The following is an 18589-nucleotide window of genomic DNA, read 5'->3' on the forward strand; positions in this document are numbered from 1 at the left end:
GCATTGTTGAAGCTGTCCCTCTGCTTTGGCTTGTTGGTGGATGTTTATATCCTGATTTTTCCTGGCTGCTGGCAGCAAGCAAATGGCAGTTCTACCTGGCTGTAATGTTTGTAATTACAGGGGAAAAAAGATCTCTGAGGCCTTCTAAATACTTGGGAAGATAATATCTGAGTTTCCTTTCAACTGAATGCACTTGAAGATACGATCTGAGTTGGCTGTCTGGGAATAACAAAGTGGAGGAAGGGATTGATTGTGGTTGCTGAAACTTTCATCAAAGAGTCAGGAGTGTTGCCTAGCCAAAATCTGCAGCTGCCGGTCACTGCCGCGGGTCAGGCACAGCGGACACTTGAGACAGGGCACGTGGCACACAGAGCCTGCAAGGGACCAGTCCAGCAGGGTGGATGAGCAGGGGGACATCCAGATGGTCTTCAAACAACAAGTCTGTCAGCGTGGAAGTGCATAGTCGAGAGGCACTTGTGGGTACCATACTCATCCCTCCCCAGGGCTGCAGGAGGCTGGGGAAGGTGCTGCCTCCAGAACAAGTCTTGCCCACAGCATCTTGCAGAGGAAATGTGCTCTGCAGGAAAGAAAAAACATGCTCCAGCTGCCAAAAGGGATCTGGTGTCCTTCGTGCTTCTGCTGCTGCTCTGTAGTGCCCCTTGCATGTACCTCAGCAGGAGTGCCCTGGCTGGGGGTTTTTGGGACTGCCAGGCTGCTTCCTCCCCTGCACACAGCACTTGCTGAAGTGCTTACAGAATATCCTCAGTGCTTTCCTCTTCCAGGAAAAGAAGGCTTTCTGGGAATGGAGTCCCCAGTTGGGGAGGGCAGTGTAGTAGCCCAGCTTCTGGACAAACAGATGCAATACAGGAGCAAAAAGAAAAACTAGGCTCTTTGCACCTTTTCTCACTCTCACAGAATGGTAATGAAGGTAGCAGAAAGCTTCCTCTCAGCTACAGGAAAGTTAAATATCTCAGTGCTTGCTCTAGCAGAGTAAAAACTGCTGCAAGGTGTTGATGGTGGTGACCACTTCCTGCACAAGTGTCACAAAACTGCCTGTGGCCTCTGGGACTTGAAAGCAACAAGCTGGTGACAGTTTGCAGGCGAGTTCCCCATCAGCAGGAGTGCTGCTTATTTCCCTGCCCAGCACACATTTTTAGTACTGCTGTTTTGGGTTTGAGTTTGTTTTTTTTCCCCTAGGTTGTTTTTTGGCGTCAGGGTTTCCTGTTACTGACACCAGATGTGCTGGAGATGAGCAGCGCAGAAATACAAGAAGGGATGAGGATGAAAAAAGCAGCTCTCTCTTTGTGCATATGTCCTTTATGTTACTTTATGTTACATATGTCCTTTATGTTGTTACTTCTGGGCACCTTCACCACGTTTAATGTGGTGGCAATACGCAGTGGGCACACCATGTTGAAATGTTGTAGGGTGAGGAATTGAGTACAGCTTGGTTGTTACCTCCTGAGCTGATGGTGTCTGGGGTGCCCAGCTATTGATGGCTGTGGTGGGGAGAGGGTGGAAGGGGTTCCAAGGGCCTCAGGAGCACTGATCTGGGGCTCCCTGCTTAGCCATGTCTCTCAGGGTCCTATCTCTGGCCATGAGCTGCTGCTGCTGCTTTGGTTTTGGTGCAGACTTGGCTTTGAGCAGGCAGCTGTGAATGTAGCATTAAGCCAGAAACTGCATGAGCTTGTCCTCCTGTCTCTGTGTAAGACCACCATCTCTAGAGACACCTGGTTAGTGTTGTGTAGGACAGGATGCCATCACTCTGAGCATTGTGGAGTGGGGAGCTACATCTGGTGGTGAATCTTCTGTCCTCTTCCTGGCCTGTTCCCTTGTGGCAGATGCCTGCCCTGAGTCTGTGTGTGACCAGTGTGTCTCTGTGTGGTTGTTCTGTTGTACCTCCCTGTAGCTCATCCATGTGCAGCAGCATTTGGAGCTGGGGTCGTCTGTGAATGTGCATGGCAGAAGCCATTGAGGTTGGAAATAACCCCCAGAGGCATTTGCTGCACTTCCCATAGCCTTTAACATAGTCTGTTGGAAGGGCTGCTGCCTTTGTTTCAGGGTACGTCCGGAGCAGGGCAGGCACAGAAACTCTGACTGTTTCCTAAATTTCACGCTCCAGGGTGTTCTTTGTACGTACTGCATGCCAGGCTTGCAGGCTAGCATGCTCTTGAGCTTGAAGAGAATGTTAGTTCATAACTTGGTGATGGGCTGCTGTGCCCAGACTCACTGCCCCCGAGCTGTTTGTCCCTCCTGCCCGCACTCCTTCAGCACAGCGCAGACGTGCACGGAGCACCGGCCGCCTCTGCCCGGCCGCGCCGCCAGGCTGGCACCGGGGGTGCCTGCTGTCGTGTTTTGGAGCGGGGAGCACGTCCGGCAGAGTGCCATCTTTGTGTGCCTGGCCAGGGACGCTGCGTTTCATCATTCCTGCTGCTCGCTGCCTTGACTCGCAGGCGTGCGATAGCTGACGGGACTTGCCCAGAGATCCTCCTGTGGAAACACGCACGGGAGATCTTTGCAGAGACAATAGCTCTGCTCTGCAAAGTTGCACCGAGTCTTTTTATCCGAGTTTGCTTCCTTAGAAGCTTGTTTAATGCTCTTTTTAATGAGGATATTGGTAAATAAGCAATCAGGTAAGTGGGATTCCTCCTAACTCCTAAATACCTTCTTAACCAGAGTCAAGAGTTGCAAGGCAGTTACTTGAGCTTTCCGCACGCTCGGCTCAGTGGCATTAATATGCTGGGGGTGATTAATTACCGCAGCCCAGTGATGTGATTGTGTGCTTGAGCAATTGGATTAGATGCAGCTGGACAGAGACTTCACTTTCACTGGTTCTTGCTGAAGTGCTGTCGTAATCAGCCACAGAGGAAGAGTCATTTCTAGGACAGCCACCCTCCTCTGACTGGGATGCTTCTCCTGGCCTCATACTCCTGGGTCTGTGATGGGCGGAAGGAGAGGTCTCTGGGAAAATGCATGGCTGGGAGTAGCTACTTTGTCCTGCTTTCAGTCCTTCCTTTCAGTCCCATCTTCTGCCTGTGCTGTTCAGCATTCCTGAATAACGAAGGTACAGTGTCCTTACCGCATCAGCAGGCCTCATAGCTGCATGGAGAGGGAGCAAATTCCAGCATTGCCTTGACAAGTCAGCATCATATCAAATGCAGCATCATAACTTCACCAAGCAGGCCCAGTTCCGTGGCTCTGCGAGGGAGTTTGGCACTGGAGATCAGGAATCAACCTTGGCACATGCAGCAAGTGTTAGGACTGAAGCAGATGTTGATACTGACTTTGATGTTTCATCCAACACTCAGAAGGCTTGAACTTGAGACCAAAAGAGCTCTCACAGAAACAGGAGAATAAAGAAAAAGTCGGTTCTTTCAGAAGATCAGACAGAAGGAAACATCCTGGAATTCAGGACTAACCTGAACCTTTGTGTTTGTTCTGTGAAACTGGGCAGTGCAGATCCTGCTGGAAGGAGGAGCACAGTGCCATGTAGAGAAGCTGGGGTGGTCTGGCCTTCCCTCATAACTGGGAAGTGCTGTCTAAGTCAGTCAGCTCTATGGCCTTATGCTTCCCAGAGATCAGCAGAAAACCGCCTGCAGAATTCCATCTGTGTTTGGGTTTTGGCCCTATTTTGAATTTGTGGGAAACTGTGTGAAGCACTGAGGTTTTTGCTCCTGGGGAGCTCCAGTTCTGTGCCACTCACCGGTCATGGACAATGACGCAGAATGATGACTTTTTCCAAATACAGCTGGGATGGTTTCTCAGTTGAGTCAGGGCTGTGCCCATGGTAGTGCCACGTGAGGTGGTGTGGGCTCTCAAACCAGAGGCACCAGGCAGGTCCCCAGTGCTCGTTCCAGCCTTGCTGCAGGTTCACTCCTGTGCAGCTGCATCCAGACTCACAGTGCTGGTGGCTAGTAGACTTGCAGAGCAGCACTACTGGCTTTAGGCAGGGGATCTCCTGTCCCAAAAAGTATTCCACCTTGCATTGGCAGTCCATGTGGACCTCAGCACTGCACGGCAATGCCTTGTGAAGCTCTGCTGATAGCTGGAACCACCCTGCTTTTCCTCCTTCACACACTGTGTGAGGCTGGCAGTGTTTCAGCTTCTGTCCATTGTGTGGTGAGGTGGAGCTGCTAAGAGGTTTTTTTTTGGTGGCGCAAGTTTGTTCTCAGCTCTTCTGTTTGTTCTTTGTTATCAGCTACTGAATTCCTCCTATCCTGTGTGTTCCTCTCCTATATGCTGGGCCTGTTCTTCTGTAGTTTCTCTAAAATTAAACTGTGAATTTGCAACCTGCAAGTGTCACATAATGGCCAGTTGCTGGGCTGAGGGGCACATATTGGGCAGTGTTTGTTGACTGCTTTGGTAAGTGTTTCTGAAATAGGTGATGACTTCATCTTCCTCTCCTGCTCACCACAGATATCAAGAACCAGCTCCTTTCTGCCCAAATGCTCCTCTCCATCCAACAAAAACACCTCAGGTTGGATCACATCATTTGGCTGAGCAGCACAGAGCTGTACCATGCTCATGCACAAGCTCCACTGCAGTGTGACAGGGAGGGACTGGCCTGAAGCACCTCTCCAGCTGTTTTTACAGCCACGTGTAGTTGTACACTGTGTGTGTCTGGCTGTCTGGGGTGTCTGTCCTCTGCTCAAGTGTGAATACTCAGTGCAGCAGTGAGAGACAGCCACGTTTCCTTGATAGCATCTTGGCCCCATGGCAGCCACGGGGCTGCTGCCACATTCCTGCCCCAGCTACAAGTGTCTGATCCTGCCCGTGCTTGCCATACACATCAGGACTTTCCAATGAGCAGGTTTCAGGAAAAGCAGCTCATGGACAAGGCATCATCACTGCAGTGGCCAGGCTCCATGGAGGGGGAAGGTAGTTCTTTCAGCTCGTTCTTTCAGCTTTTTAAGGCACAGTGCAGGGACAAAGAGTCCCCTGATTTCCCATTATGATGAGCAGTGACTGCCTCAGGACCTCTTGCAGGTGTCTGCATCATCTCTGTAGCTCATTCACATGGCCTGTTGAATATTCTCCACCAGACATCTACTGTGGTACTCATTTACCTGCTGAGATGATTCTATGCTCATCTCAAATCAACTGCAATGTGTCAGCTCCTCCTCTGACCACACAGGTAGGAGAGATGTGCCCTTATAGGGACTGTGACTTGTCCTTATCCAGCAGCCACTTCCTGAGGATAAACTCCGGAGAAGCAGTTCAGGCACCTCTCTCTGGGTGAAGACCATCCTGTGCTGGTGGTTTTTCACCCAGAGGGTGATGGGGAACTGAATGGGCTCCCCAAGGAATGGTCACAGCCTCAAGGCTGACAGAACTCAAGAAGCACTTGGGCAGAGCTCTCAGGCTTGGTGGGATTCTTGGGGTGTCTTTTGTAGCACCAAGAGTTAGACTTGATCAGTTAGACTGATGGGTCCCTTCCAACTCAGCAGATTCTGTGGGTCTGTGTTTCTTTGCCTTTGGGAAGAGCTTGGCTTTGCCTTTCTTGTTGTTTCATCTGGTACTTTCCCCTCGCAGTCAGCTCAGACAGTTGGAAGCACAAGAGCAGCAGGGGCTGGGCTTTTTTGTGGCACTGACCTTCTTACCAGCCATCCTCCCATCTGTCTTGTGGTTCCCAGCAATGTTATCCTGCCTCTGCTGTCTCTTCTGCCTTTCACTTGAGACAGGTTCTCCACAGAGCAGCGGTCAGATCAGGTATCTGCTTTGTGGATCCTGTAGCCAGAGGTTATTGCACTCAGCTCCTAATTCCTACTACCCACAGCCCTCTTTGCTGGCTGCAGCTGTGCCCTGAGCCCGTTACCTTGGGGTGGGAGGTGTCAGCCCTTCTCTGTGTGGGGTTTATTGTGAAAGGCCCATCGAGGAGGGCAGATGTGCAGGTCCTTACACGCTCCCTCTCAGCTTCTCTAGAGCTCAGGCTTGTGGGTGAGCAACCAAACCTTATCTCTCCTGTTGTTCCTAGAGCCTGCTGTGGTAGCCTTGGGCTTGGATGCCTGCATGGGTAGACCCTCTGCCTGCTTCTGCAAGCCTCGGGTGGGCAATACACCCTGCCTGGCCACAGCACAGCGGGCAGCTGAGCCCTGTCGTGCTGCTCTGGGAGCTCTGCAAGGGCAAGAAGCAGTGGGATTTCCCTTCCCACATGGACTGGCTCCAGGGTCTCTTAGGACAGCCTGATGTGCATCATACGGTGCAGACAGAGCAGGCTAAAATAAATCAGAGCAGGGAGTTAGAAGCTGTGCTGGTTTGCTCTGGGAATTTGGAGCTACTTCTCTCTCAGCCTAGGAAAAAGGAGTTGATTTAAGGCATTAGGGAACCCAGTCTTGTGTGCCTGACACTGAACAACACCTGCTTGGTCTGTGTGTCTCTCCTGCCATCCCGTGTAACCCACTGTTCCACTCACTGCTGCAGATTAGTTACCAGGGGCTGTGCTGGCTGCAAACTGGGATACCAGAGTGGGCAGTACGACTTCCTTGGGGTCCCAAATGGCTCTGTCCATAAATTCACTGATCTCCTGCAGGCAGCCTGTGAAGAGGAACGTGGTGGCACAGATCTGTGACTCTGCTGTGGCTGAATGCAGTCTGGAGGGAGAAATAGCTGGGGAAGCAAAGGAAATGATGGCAAAAGTGAAAAATGAGAGAAAGGAGATCCAGGGAAGCAGGGAGGTGAGAATGATGGGGTGGAAGTGAAAGGACAAAACAACGAAGTGAGGGAGAGCTGGAGATGTGTCTTGGTAGAGTATGGGGACAGGTGAGCTGTGCAAGCAGGAGAGAGCTGGATGGCAGATAGCTCACTCAGTCTGATTTGGGACTGCATGTTGTGGGCCCCCAGATTAACTCTGAACACACTCATACAAAAAGCTGGACCTGAGAGGAGACCTGGATTGAAAACCAGGCTCATGGGTCAGAGAAGCAGAAGCATCTGTCATGTGTCAAGCCATTAGGATGGCATTAGGATTTTGGGCTTCCAAAAGTTTCTTGGTATCTTTTTTGCCTGGGACTGGCATTTAAATCCACTGATACTCCAGCCTGGCTTTGGCTCACATTGAAAGGTCAACAATTAGTGTTGTGCTCAGTCTCAGCTTTGGTTGTATCTCCCCTGTCTCCCTATCTGTGACTGTCTGGGGATGCTGTGTCTGCAGAGCAGCAGAAACATGGCTGTGTGTATAGAAAAGCAGGAGGATCTTGCTTCTTTGGAAATGCTCTATGTATGGGAGAAGAAGGGCTGAGAAGCTCTTGTGCTCTCTAATGGTTGTGGTAACTTGCAGTTAAATCAAAAGCTGAGGCACAGGGAGTAACATGGTCAGTAGCCCTCTGTCCATTGCAAAGTCACTATGAGTTAACTGGCTGGCTTGGTTATCTTAATTAATGTGCTGATTGGATTTCCTATGTCTAACCAGGTTCCCAGGACTCCTAGGATGAGGCTGCTGTGAAGGACTGGTGGATCCCCTGCCTGTGCTGTGGTGCCTGCAGATTCCCTGTGATCCCCTTTCCAGCTGGAGCACCGTTGCCAAGGCTGCTGGGAAGAATGACTGTTGGATGCCTACTGCAATCCCCTGTCCTGGGGAGGACTTGGCTCCCCGTGCTGCTGCTGGCAGCCTCTGCTCACTGCCACTGGCCCAGCGAGCCGGCAGAAGTGGTTCGGGACTGGGAAAACCAGCTGGAGGCCTCCATGCACTCGGTGCTCTCGGACCTCCGGGAGACTGTGCCGGCTGTGGTGGGCATTCCTGACAGCTCTGCCGTGGTGGGACGCTACTTCAGAGTCTCCATCCCCACAGATTTAATTGCTTCCAATGGAGAAGTTGTCCAGGTGAGAAACACCATTCCCCGAGGATCGTTTTTAGTTATATTCGTGGAGGATGGAGCGAGTCACCCCACTCATGGTCTGGGTCAGGAGTGTGGCTGGGAAGCAGCTTTAGAGTTCTGTAGGACTACAGGAGAAGGATTTTTATAAAAAATTAGTCTCACTTCATTGCAAAGTTTTTCTTTTCTGTGACAGAGAAGACTTCTCAGGGATGACTGATTTGGTTTGTTGGCTGTATTTTAACTATGCTCTGCCCTGCAACAACAGGCACATTCATGAGGAGATGAACCCATGGGTTCTGGGGAGCCATGGATTCCCTGGGACTGCTGCTCAGGGAGTTTGCTTCACTGTGGTAACAAGACATTGCCAGACAAACAGACCCTGTCCTGCCAGCAGGACTTTGGGCTGCCTGTGACACTGTTTCTCCTGACCTTGCCACTAAGTCCCTTGGCTTAGATCCCCAGATGGTATCCTTTCCCCTTATCTGACTTAAACTCATGTGGCTGGCACTGCAAGGACCTGAAAACTGAGTTTTGGAATCAGTCTTGAGTTCAGGACAGGATTAGAATAGCTCAGAGGAAGGTAGGGACATGGCCAAACACAGGTGTGCTCATTGTTAGTCCTTTCCTGGAAGGGTTTGCCTGGATCACATGGAATTCAGAAAATTCTCTTCTTAAAAAAGTGAACTTCCAGTCTCAGTATTTCTTTTCAAAGAGCATTATAAAGCATTATAAAAAGACAAGCTTCTGGTGTGGCTTGGAAGATCAGAGGGAAATGGAAAGCAAGTCAGGAGCAAGTCTGACATCTCGGTTTCTCCTTGAAAGCAGGTTTGGTTTAGCTCTGTGTACAGTCACACAGTTACCCCAGTCTTGATACATGATCCTGCTGGCTCCAGCAAGGGTGCCAGACCACAATGTGCCAGGGTGGGCAGAAAAATCTGAAGAATGCAGCTGTTATGGACAATGGGTCAGACAGGGGGAGGAGGGCAGTGGGTGAGCCCCTGGCCAGGGGAGCTGGGGAAGGGGCCAGGCTGGTCTTGGTGACTCCGAGCTCACCCATGGCCAAGGTCCCTGCCTGACCTCACCCACAGCCTGGGCTCAGAGCACAGGACACCTGTACAGCACTGGGCTGCCAGAGCCTGTGGTGAGCCCCAGCTCTCATGTTACAGAAATGATAACTGGTTTGGGATTTTGCATCCGAGTGGCTTGTTCTGGTATTGTCTAATAGCTGCTTTGATGGCAAGAATAAGTGTCAGTATTTATATAACACCACAGCTTTCTCTGTCATCTTTTCCTGGCACAAAAGTAATCTGTGATAGTTCAAGTAGCTGCAGGAAAATACTTTATTTCCACCCCACCTGATGGCTTCAAATTATACCTCTGCCATGTAGGTGTGAGGTGTGTTGGCCAACACCAACATGCCTGGAGAACCTGGATTGGACTGGGCTGCAGCAGGACCCAGCAGCTGCTGGTTGTGTGTATTTCAGCAAGCTCTGGGAGCGATTTTCATGTTTATCCCTGGGTTTACCCAAGTGCATGTTGCATCTGTTCACCTTGAAATTGAATTTAAAAGTGCAGCAGGCTCTCACTTAGCTGCTGTCTCTGGAAGGGCTCTCCTTGCAGAGAATGCAGGTTGGCTGCTGAGCACAGCTGACCTTTGCTATGGGGATTTGATTCCTGGCTAGTGAGAACTGCGTAGGCAATTTTGGGTGCTAGGATGCATTTTTGTTTTACTGGTAAATTTCAGGGCAGAGTGCTCTGGTATTTTTCTCAGGCTGCCTGGCATTTCTCAGCTGGAGCAGTAAAAGCATAATACTTCTGAATGTTAGTCTCTGGTGTACTTAAACCCTAAGAATAAGGGCTGTGCCTTCTGAGATGGGGGAGGGTTTACAATGAGATATCATTGCCTATATTTTTTCCTCTTAAATTTCAAAGAAATTGTCTATAATTTTTTATTAAAAAAAAAACCCAAACTGACAGTTGCCATCCCCAGACTCCCACTGGAGCCTGGAGAAAGTGCTATTGCTTCATTTCTAGATGATTCCCACTGATCATTTCTAGGATTGTGGTGGGGATCGCCTTGAAGCTCCTTCTCAGATCCTCTCCCTGCTTGTTAGCAGATTCCAGCCAGCTGTAGACAAAATACTTTTCTCTGCAAACTCGGTTGTGGGATGGAAACAACGCCAGGCATGTGCAGCGTGCCGGAGGAGTGCCCCGCAGGCACGCACTCCTGCACAGTCAGGTATGTGCTCCTGGGAGCAGTCCCCAGCCTTTCCCTGCCACCCCCAAAACTGCTGAGCAACAGGTGAGGATTTTATGGCTAAGGACAAAAGTAAATTTATTTGAATGTGCTCAAGCTGCAGAGAAAAGAAATAAAAACCTACCATGTGTCATAATTTCAGAGTCTGTTTCCACATTGCTCAGAGCCAGCTGCCTGCAAGTCATTGGGGCCATGGTAACGCCCTTCCCCTGTGCCTTGTGTTCCCAAGCAAGTGCCTTGGTCAGGCAGTATCATGTCCTCTGAAAAGCAGCTGGAGCTTGCAGGTATTCCAGCTGTTGGATTTGGCAGCAGGTCAGTCCAGATGCTGTCCTCTAGCTTCCTCACTACAGCAGGGCTTCTGGCTGTCAGACTGCTCTCCTGCTGCCTGAAGGTGGCTGGAAATTAAAATTCCTTGCTGTGCCTTCCTAAAAGGCATCTTGCAGCCATTTCTGTCACATTTGACACCAAAACAGGGGTATTTTTACAAGGTTTGTGTTAAAACACCCAATTTCCCTGTATCACCCAAAACACCCACATTCCCTGTCCCCTTGCCATACAGACAATGTGTGGATGGGTTGCCACTGGCTCCCACTGTCTCCTGGCAGATGCTGGCTAGGACGGAATAAACATGGGCATTAGTCCTGGTACCTTCACCAGTCATCATCTCCTTAACCCCATTTCCACTGAGGACTGTGTGGAGTTTGACCTGTTACCTCTCAGCTGTGTCCTGTCAAAGAACAGATCACACTCTGGTCAAAGACCAGTTGGATTTCCTGTTCCTGCCACTTCTGTTTGAAGCTGCTCCAGAATTTGGCTGTTCTGATTGAAAATGCAGGTTCTAGCCTAAGTTTAGAGATGGCTAGAAATATTTATATGTGCTGCCCTTTAGCCTAAATCAATTCTACCTTCATAATATTTACTTCCCTTAGGTATTTATAGGTGACAGGCATATTCCCCATCTTGATTTTATTAGGTTAAACAAGGCAACCTCTTTAGTCTTTCTCATAAAATAAGCTTTCTTTCCTTCCCCTCAGCTTTGCAGCTGTCTTCTGCACCTCCTCCAGATTGAGTTTATTTTTCTTATGTTTGCATGACCACAGCATTACAAAACATTCCAGATGAAATTTTACCAGAACCTTTATAAAAGCATCAAAACTTCCTTTTCTCTTCTATAAATAACCTTGTTTGATATATCATACGATCATTTGCTTTTCTGTGTCTGCTTTGCTTTGGTTTGGACATCTTCCTGTCAGCTGAAATACCCAGCTCTGTAGATTTTCCTGCTTCCAGTCCCAGAAGAGGACAAAAGGTGAGGTGCATGATTTGGGGTGCTGGCTGTTGCCAAACATGGCTCTCCATTCATCCCAGCAGCCCAAGGTATGCTATCCCCACAAGGATACAATACCCACAAGGAATTGAGCCCTTCCACAGCCTGATATCCTAAATGCATATACCCACAATACATAGAAACACTATTAAATAACTTTTGTTTAAAGATGGATCTATAAATGCTGGGAGGAGTGAAACTCCTGGTGGGTATTGCTTCCCAAGGCACATCCCTGCCAGAGCAGGAGATTTGCTGTGTCTCCCTTGAAGGTCATGTAAAGCTGCTGACCTGCCTTCAGTCCTGGTAGTGTTGTCTGTGGGATGGATCCCACAGAGCAGATCTGCACGGCTTTGTAGCCAATGCTGAGGAGCTCAGGTGAGCATTCCCAGCTGTGTCTTAGCCCCTGTCTATCTTTAGGTCTGAAGTGCACAGTTTCACCAGGGCTTTGTTGGGAAGACAGGTAAAACACGTAGCAGAGGCCCTGAGAAGCTGTCTCTGTAAGCAAACATAGCTGGTGAGAAAGTGATGAGAACAACAGAATTCACTCAGATGAATTACACTGTGCAGCTATGGAGTGGGTTTGGAGGTTATCAGAGACTGGATATCCATCTGGGAAAAAGGGAGTCTTGCTTTCATAGAATCACTGAGTTGTTTAGGTTGGAAAATACCTTTTAGATTATCCAGCCCAACCATTAACCAGCACTGCCAAGTCCACCACTAAACTTCACAAGAAGGAGGCTGAGTTTCCAATGGCTGTTCTATTTGCCATCTGCTGAAGTGGCTTTTATTGAACAGCTTTGCTCTCATCAGATGTCAGGGACCTTGATTTATAAACAGGATCCACAGAGATTGGGTTGCAGGAATCCTGACATGAGTATCTGCTGTCAGGGCTGTGCTGCTCACCTCAATCCTGCTCCAACCCCAAAGCCAAGGGCTGGATGTTGGCAGCCAGCCTGCAGTGCCAGGACACACTTGCTTTCAGGGAAGAAAACCACAAAATACTGACTTTTTCTTTTTTTTCCTCTTGCAATGATCTTTATTTCAAAGCATTTTAACTGAATGTGAAATTTATGAAAGTGGCATTTCTCAAAGGAAGAAGAGAAGCAAAGAGCTCTCCCGAGGGGCTGTGTCATCAAGCTGGCTATCTTAAAAGTCTCTCTGTGTCGCGGCATTTGAGCTTCACCTCCTCCCTGGGGTCCCAGGGTTTCTTGGACTAACTGGGAGGTGCAGCAACAGCCTCTACTTACAGGCGAGCACACGGGGATAAATGGCAGTGCCTGGAACAGGTCCAGGCAAAGGAAGACTTGGGCAGGGCTTTGCTTGGTTGCCGCGCTGCAATCTGAGCGATAAAATGAGCTGATAAGCTGAGGGGGACCCTTATCTTTTTCCTGCAGCGAGACCGAGTCAGAGAATTTGGCATTTTCAGTGCACGCTTAGTAACAAGCTCTGAATTTGGAGGAGTGGAAAATGTGACTTGATCTAATTATAAACTCTTTTCAGAGGGACTGGGAAGTTCCTTGTTTTGTCCTGCTCTTACAGGTTGTTGCTCTGAGCATCCAGGGAGACGGAGGAATGTGATGATAATGAGAATCCTACGAAGGAGCAGACCTGAGACTGCAAGATCCGGTCTGCCTTTCCTTGCCATGCTCTTGAAAGCCAGCTTTCCAGCAATCTGCTGATGGCAGCAATAAATTGCCAGGGCTGGTTAGCAGTGCGGTGGCAGCACTAAACCCCCAGTACTTGGCATCCCTGCTTTGTGGTATTTTTGCTTCCCTTTGGCCTTTCACTCACAAAAAGTCACGCTGAAAGAAGAGCCCAACCAAACTTTTTTTTTAAAGCAGTTTGAGGCTTTTCCTGCCCCGTGCTCGCCCCCCGGACAAGGGATAAGGCGGGGTGTGGGCAGCCCGTGCTGACCCTAGCCCTGGCGCGGGCGGGCTGCGCCTTCCCGCTCCAACAATAAGGCTAAACAAATCCTTCCAAGCTGCTTGCATGGACCGATGAAAGGAGGATTTCTTGGGACACTCAATGTTTTGTAGTGACCTCCCAGTGAAACAGCTGTTGTGTTCCCTTGCCCAGGCAGAGTGGGACGCTGAATGGTGTCCTTATAGCCAACACAGAGGCGCATCTGGAAAAGAAGCCGTCATGGCAGGAGTATGCAAGGGTGGCATGAGCTGGGTGTAGCCGCTCAGCCTGCACCGTTGTGGAGCCATTTTACTGACGGTAAAGAAGCTGGTCAGACAAAGCCCAGCTGGTGTGGAAGGCAGGCTGAGCCCACAACACAGCCCTACACCCACATCTACAGAAGGGGGGGCTGCTTTCTGTGCGTGAGGCTTCACTCGCTCCTTGAATGGCTGGAAAATGCAGATTAGCAGGAGACACGTAAACTTCTCATTCAGGTTTTCATGAGCACGTAAAAGCAGAGTAGCTGCCTTGAGTAATTTTGCTACCTGGTCCTTCAGAGGCTGAAGTTTGAACTTGAAGATGAAGGGCAGGACCAGTGATGCGGCCTCTGCAAGCCTTATTCTCCCTTAGCTCAACTCTCTGGGCTGGGATGATTTGTTTTTCTAAAGCAACAGCTTCAGTGCACGGCGACCTACAGGAAGGGCTTTGCAGGGCTTTGGCTGGGACCAGCCAAAATGTGGGGTTAGTTCAGCCATCCTGACCTACCCGTGCACAAAGGAAGCACCAATTACGGCTGTTCTCATGTAGCTTTTGGTCTCTGAACAGAGGTGGTGAGCTCCTGCTGGTAATGAAGGCTCGGGTCACCATGGCTGACGTACTTCTGAGAGACAGTCTAGTCTGTGGGCTGTTTTTAGACTTCCAGGGGAAGAGGCATCTGCATGAAATGTCCTGGAGCAACTTCTTTTTGTGCATGAGTTCCTGGGCCTTTTGTGGAAGGTACAGAGCAGACCAGAGGAGCAGCGTCTGCTGAGGATTCCCAAAATCCCTGGCAGGTGTCGCAGTCCCTTCCACATCTGTGTTGTAACACATCCACATCCTCCCTTTCTCCAGCCTGAGCTTTCCCATAGCCCAGCACTGCAGCAGCACCGTAGCTGTGCCCAGTGAGCAGAAGGTTCTGGGAGGTGCCCATCCTCCTTGTACCACTGTTTTCTGGGCCTTGTGTTTCTAGGCATGTCTGATGTCCTCGTTTGCAGTTCTGTTGTGTTTGAGGAAAGGAGGCAGGGAGGAAGGCTGGAGGCTCCTTCACACAACCTCTCCTGGATGGACACAGGCCAACCTCCCTGGCAGGGTGTTCCTTGGGGCCAAAGGCTCACAACTTCATAGAATCTTAGGATATTCAGAGTTGGAAGGGACCCACAGGGACCATCAAGTCCAAGCCCTGGCCCACCACAGAACAACACAGAAAATCACCACGTGTCTGAAGGCATTGTCCAAGCACTTGAACTCTGGCAGGCTCTGGCAGCTGTTGTGGGCTGAGGGCTGTCCAGCTCCTGTCTTGCACCATCACATTCCAGCCTCTGCTGCCGTGGGACCTGCCTGGGGCTGTGGTTCCTGGGCACAGCTTGGTCTGCAGGCCTTTGTGCCAGGTGAGGAGTGCACCTGATGGATCCACAGGCAGAGCCTCCCTCCCAAAACAAGGACTCTGTCCTCTGAGCTGGAGCCTGCAGGCCCCATGCCCGTCACTTCTCCTGACTGCAGTCTGGCTGTGCTCATTGCAGTGCCCACAGTTCCAGCAGCACTGGGGTGGGTCTGGAACCAGTGTCCCTCCCCCAGCTTGTGTGGGACAAGGCAGTGGGAATCTGCCTGCCCATGGATCTGATTCGGGGCTGAGGCTGCCTTTTGCTTCTGCTGCCAGCACTGCCCATACTGCAGCATTAACAGGGGGTTTAGATGAAGCTTGGGCTTAGGCAAACAGCTTAGGCTCGACTCTATCTCCGCAGTTATATTTGCATTTGAATTGCATTTGAATTTCCGTTTTCTTCCCCTGCCTGCTGGTTAATTGCTTGCAGAAGCCTGAGCCTGCAGACTTGGTGTGACACTGGCTGGGTCAGTTGGTTGGGCACAGCTCAGCTCACCTTCTGGAGGGCCCAGCTGGAATATTCCTCATTGCTGGCCATGTGTATTGGGGTGATGCTGAAGGAGTCTGGATACAGTGAATTGTCATCAGTAATTACACCCCAGATGAAGTCCTGGCACAGGGTCTGTCTCCCAACAGCTGCTGGACACAGGGAGGGGAATGGGGCAGTGGGAGATCTGGCAGAGCTGCAGGACTATCCTTGCTGACTATGCCCAAAAGCACTCAGGGGGTTTTTAGGATGGGTTTGGAAGGAGCTGACTCCCAGCTGCTGCTGTCCATGCAAAGGTCTATCAGCACAGACAGGGGAGATCCCATCAGATGCTTCAGCACTGGGAAGATTTCATAGTGGTGTGCCATAGTGGAGACCTGTGGCAGGATCCTATGGTACCTGTCTTCTGGCAAAGGGCTCACTTCCTCCTTTCCTGGAGGATTCATCAGGAGGAAGAGGGCTAAATACCTGGAGGCTTAAGGGGTGCTCTTGTAAGCAAGAATGCAGTTTTTGCCTGAATTCCCTCGAGGCAGCAGTTTTGCTCACTGTTCTTTTGCTTATCTTTGTCTTGTTGGCTACAGGGCTTTAAGATCCAAGTTTAAAAAAACAAGTCAAACTGAGCTATCTTCTTTCATGAGCTGACTGCTCTTGGCTGGCCTAAAAATAACAGGCCATGTCTATCTGAAAGGATTTTGTGAACAAGGTCTTCAAGACCAGCCAGACCACTCACTGTACGTATTTTAAATCACAACCATGGGTTATTTTTTAATGGTCTTCGATACACTGCCAGGCTTGTTTAATCTTTAGCCAATAAGCATTCATTTACAATTATCTCAAATAATGGGAAAACAAAGACAGCCTTTTTTTTTTAAACTTAGGCAACGGAAGAGTTATTTTGAAACCAGAGCCCTTGAGGGAAATGGGCTTAAGGCTGATATTTATTGCATACATAGAAAACCGGGAAACTTTTAACATGAAAACTAGAGATCCCAAATCATTAACTATGTGTAGCCTTAACAAATACCTTTTGAAGCAATATTTCAAGGAAACATTGCTAGAACAGAGTCCAGGTCTCCCTGCTCCCAGTTTCACACCAGCACAAACACAGCAGTAATGATGGACAGGACAGACCCACGCCAAGGGTTCTGCTGGTTAGCGTTTGTTTAGGAACAAGTATTTTTATCCATCCTGATAACAGCTTTATTATCTACTCTAATCTTTCTGGGTTCTTCCCTTGTCACAAGAACATGGGTCATTTTTGCTGTCAGGTCAGTTGTTGTGTTTAAAGCAGTGCAGAGACATCGAATGCTTGTGACTTGTTGCCTTCTCAAAGATTTCCCAGGGGAGGCACAGGCTTCATAGGAGTAATCCAAATAAATTTGATTTTCTTAATCATCTCTTGCAGAGCCTTTAGAAACAGTCCACTTCTCCTTGCAGGCTGAATACAGCTGAACTAGCTCAGCTCTTTTTAAATCAAGTTTAAGTGGTTTTATAAATGTTTTGCAACTGTCGCATCACTGCTAGAACAAGTCATCCCAGTCAGTGGTTGCTTGGCCTGTTTTTGTTTTTCAGGAGAGCCTAGTTTTTTGTGTGAATCTGTCTGGCTGCAGTTTCCTTTTCTAGCATGGTCCCTACATGTAAACTGTAGGTTGAAAATGGTTTTCCAAGCAGGAATATTCAGACTGGCCTGTGCATCTCTTGCTGTCACTTCTGCATGTGGGGTCAGCCACCTTTCTGAAGGGAGTTTGGCTATCAGAAGTAGGAGCAGACATGACTGAAGGAAGAATCATCTTGTGGCATGAGACTGGGTAAAGTACTGCTGCTTGTAGGTCTCCTCCTCAAGTCCTGCCAGTGCCCAGGGAGGAGGCAGCAGCAGCAAAACCCAGGAAAGCTGTTGTGTGGAGTGTGTGATCCTGTAATTAAGGGCTTCTGCAGAGTGCACAGAAGGGGAAGATTTGTTCCAAATGTAGCCTAAAATTACACATTCCGAGTGAATTTAACCACTTGCTAATAAAGTTTTTATTCTTGATTGTGTAAGCCTCAATAACGCTGTGGCTTTGTCCTGGCTCCCTGTGTTTCTGTTCCTTACGTGTGCCCAGCCCAGCCCTCCATCCTTCACAGTGAGCAGGTTAGTGGCTAATTATAGGAACCATCCAGCTCCTGTAAGTGCTTTATTGCACTGGGCAGTGTCCTGGCATCTCAGTTTTTAGAGGGTGTGATGAAATTACACTTTTTTGAAGGAAGACAGGGGCAGGTCAGTACTTCTGACTGAGCAGGAGCAGACCCTGACTTTGTTCTGTCTTGGCAGAAGAAATGCCAAGGAAGGACAATTCATTCCTTTGTTCCTGCAGGAGCAAGGCTTGGCTCCCTGTGCCTGGCTCAGGTGAAGGGCTGCCTTTCCTTTGGGACGTCTGGGCTAAAAGCAGCTCCTGTTCTTGCAGTGGAGGAGGAGCAAACGCAGCCACAGCCTTGCCAAAACCCCCTGTCCTCTGCCAGACATGTGGGTACACAGCAAGGCCCAGGGGAAGGATGCTCACATGTTGGTGCATGGTGGCATATATTGAGGTATAGGACCCTGGGGAGAGCTTCCTCCAGCTGTTGTAAGCTCTGCTCTGGGATGGTGAGGAGTTAACTAAATCTGTGCTGAGAGCTTTAAACTCTGCTCTATATGCTGTACCCAATGTGTGGCTCAGGATGTGCTCTCCAGCTTGACCAGGCTGGCTGAAAGTGGGGCTGGTCCTTCACAGAGGGGAGGAACGAGGGTGTTGTCTGTGTGATCATGGCTGAAACCCTCTGCAGCTCTTGCACAAAAGCTTTTTTGTGCTGCTCTTGCCAAAAGACTTTTGGGTCCTGCGTTATCCTGGCAGAGCTGTGCATCCAGACCCTTCAGTGTGCTGACACCCACAGTGTGGGGGTGAGCCCCAGGGTGCTGCCTGAATCCTGCCTGCAGCCAGGGAGTGGGAGAGGCACCCACCACTCTCTGTATGCCCAGCCCTGCAGCACCAGGCATCGTTTCTTGTCCAGCCAGGGGCTTTCCCCAGCAGGACCTGCAGTCTTGGTTAATCCAGCCCCAGCTCTGCACCTGCTGCTGGATGCAGGAATGCTCCCACCAGGCAGGTTTCCTTGGGAAGCTCCTCTCCCAGCTTTGCATTTGGGTAAATTA

The 18589-nt window shown here is 49.8% G+C and overlaps 1 protein-coding gene across 6 annotated transcripts in view; it reads left to right on the top strand.

The window, feature by feature from the left end:
- DAG1 (dystroglycan 1) overlaps nt 1–18589 on the top strand; it is a 49874-nt gene that overhangs the window by 27050 nt on the left and 4235 nt on the right. For 5 of the 6 annotated variants that reach the window (XM_086845113.1, XM_086845111.1, XM_086845112.1 and 2 more), the window contains one exon: nt 7409–7818. In XM_086845113.1, coding sequence (XP_086701239.1) covers nt 7537–7818 — 282 coding nt within the window. In that variant the 5' untranslated portion in view covers nt 7409–7536. Of the gene's footprint in view, nt 1–2132; nt 2634–7408; nt 7819–18589 lie in introns of those variants that run through there. The other variant, XM_086845117.1, reaches the window with a different exon arrangement.

This window comes from Cyanistes caeruleus, chromosome 11 (assembly GCF_971803275.1).
Source record: "Cyanistes caeruleus chromosome 11, bCyaCae1.hap1.1, whole genome shotgun sequence".
NCBI classification, from domain to species: Eukaryota; Metazoa; Chordata; class Aves; order Passeriformes; family Paridae; genus Cyanistes; species Cyanistes caeruleus.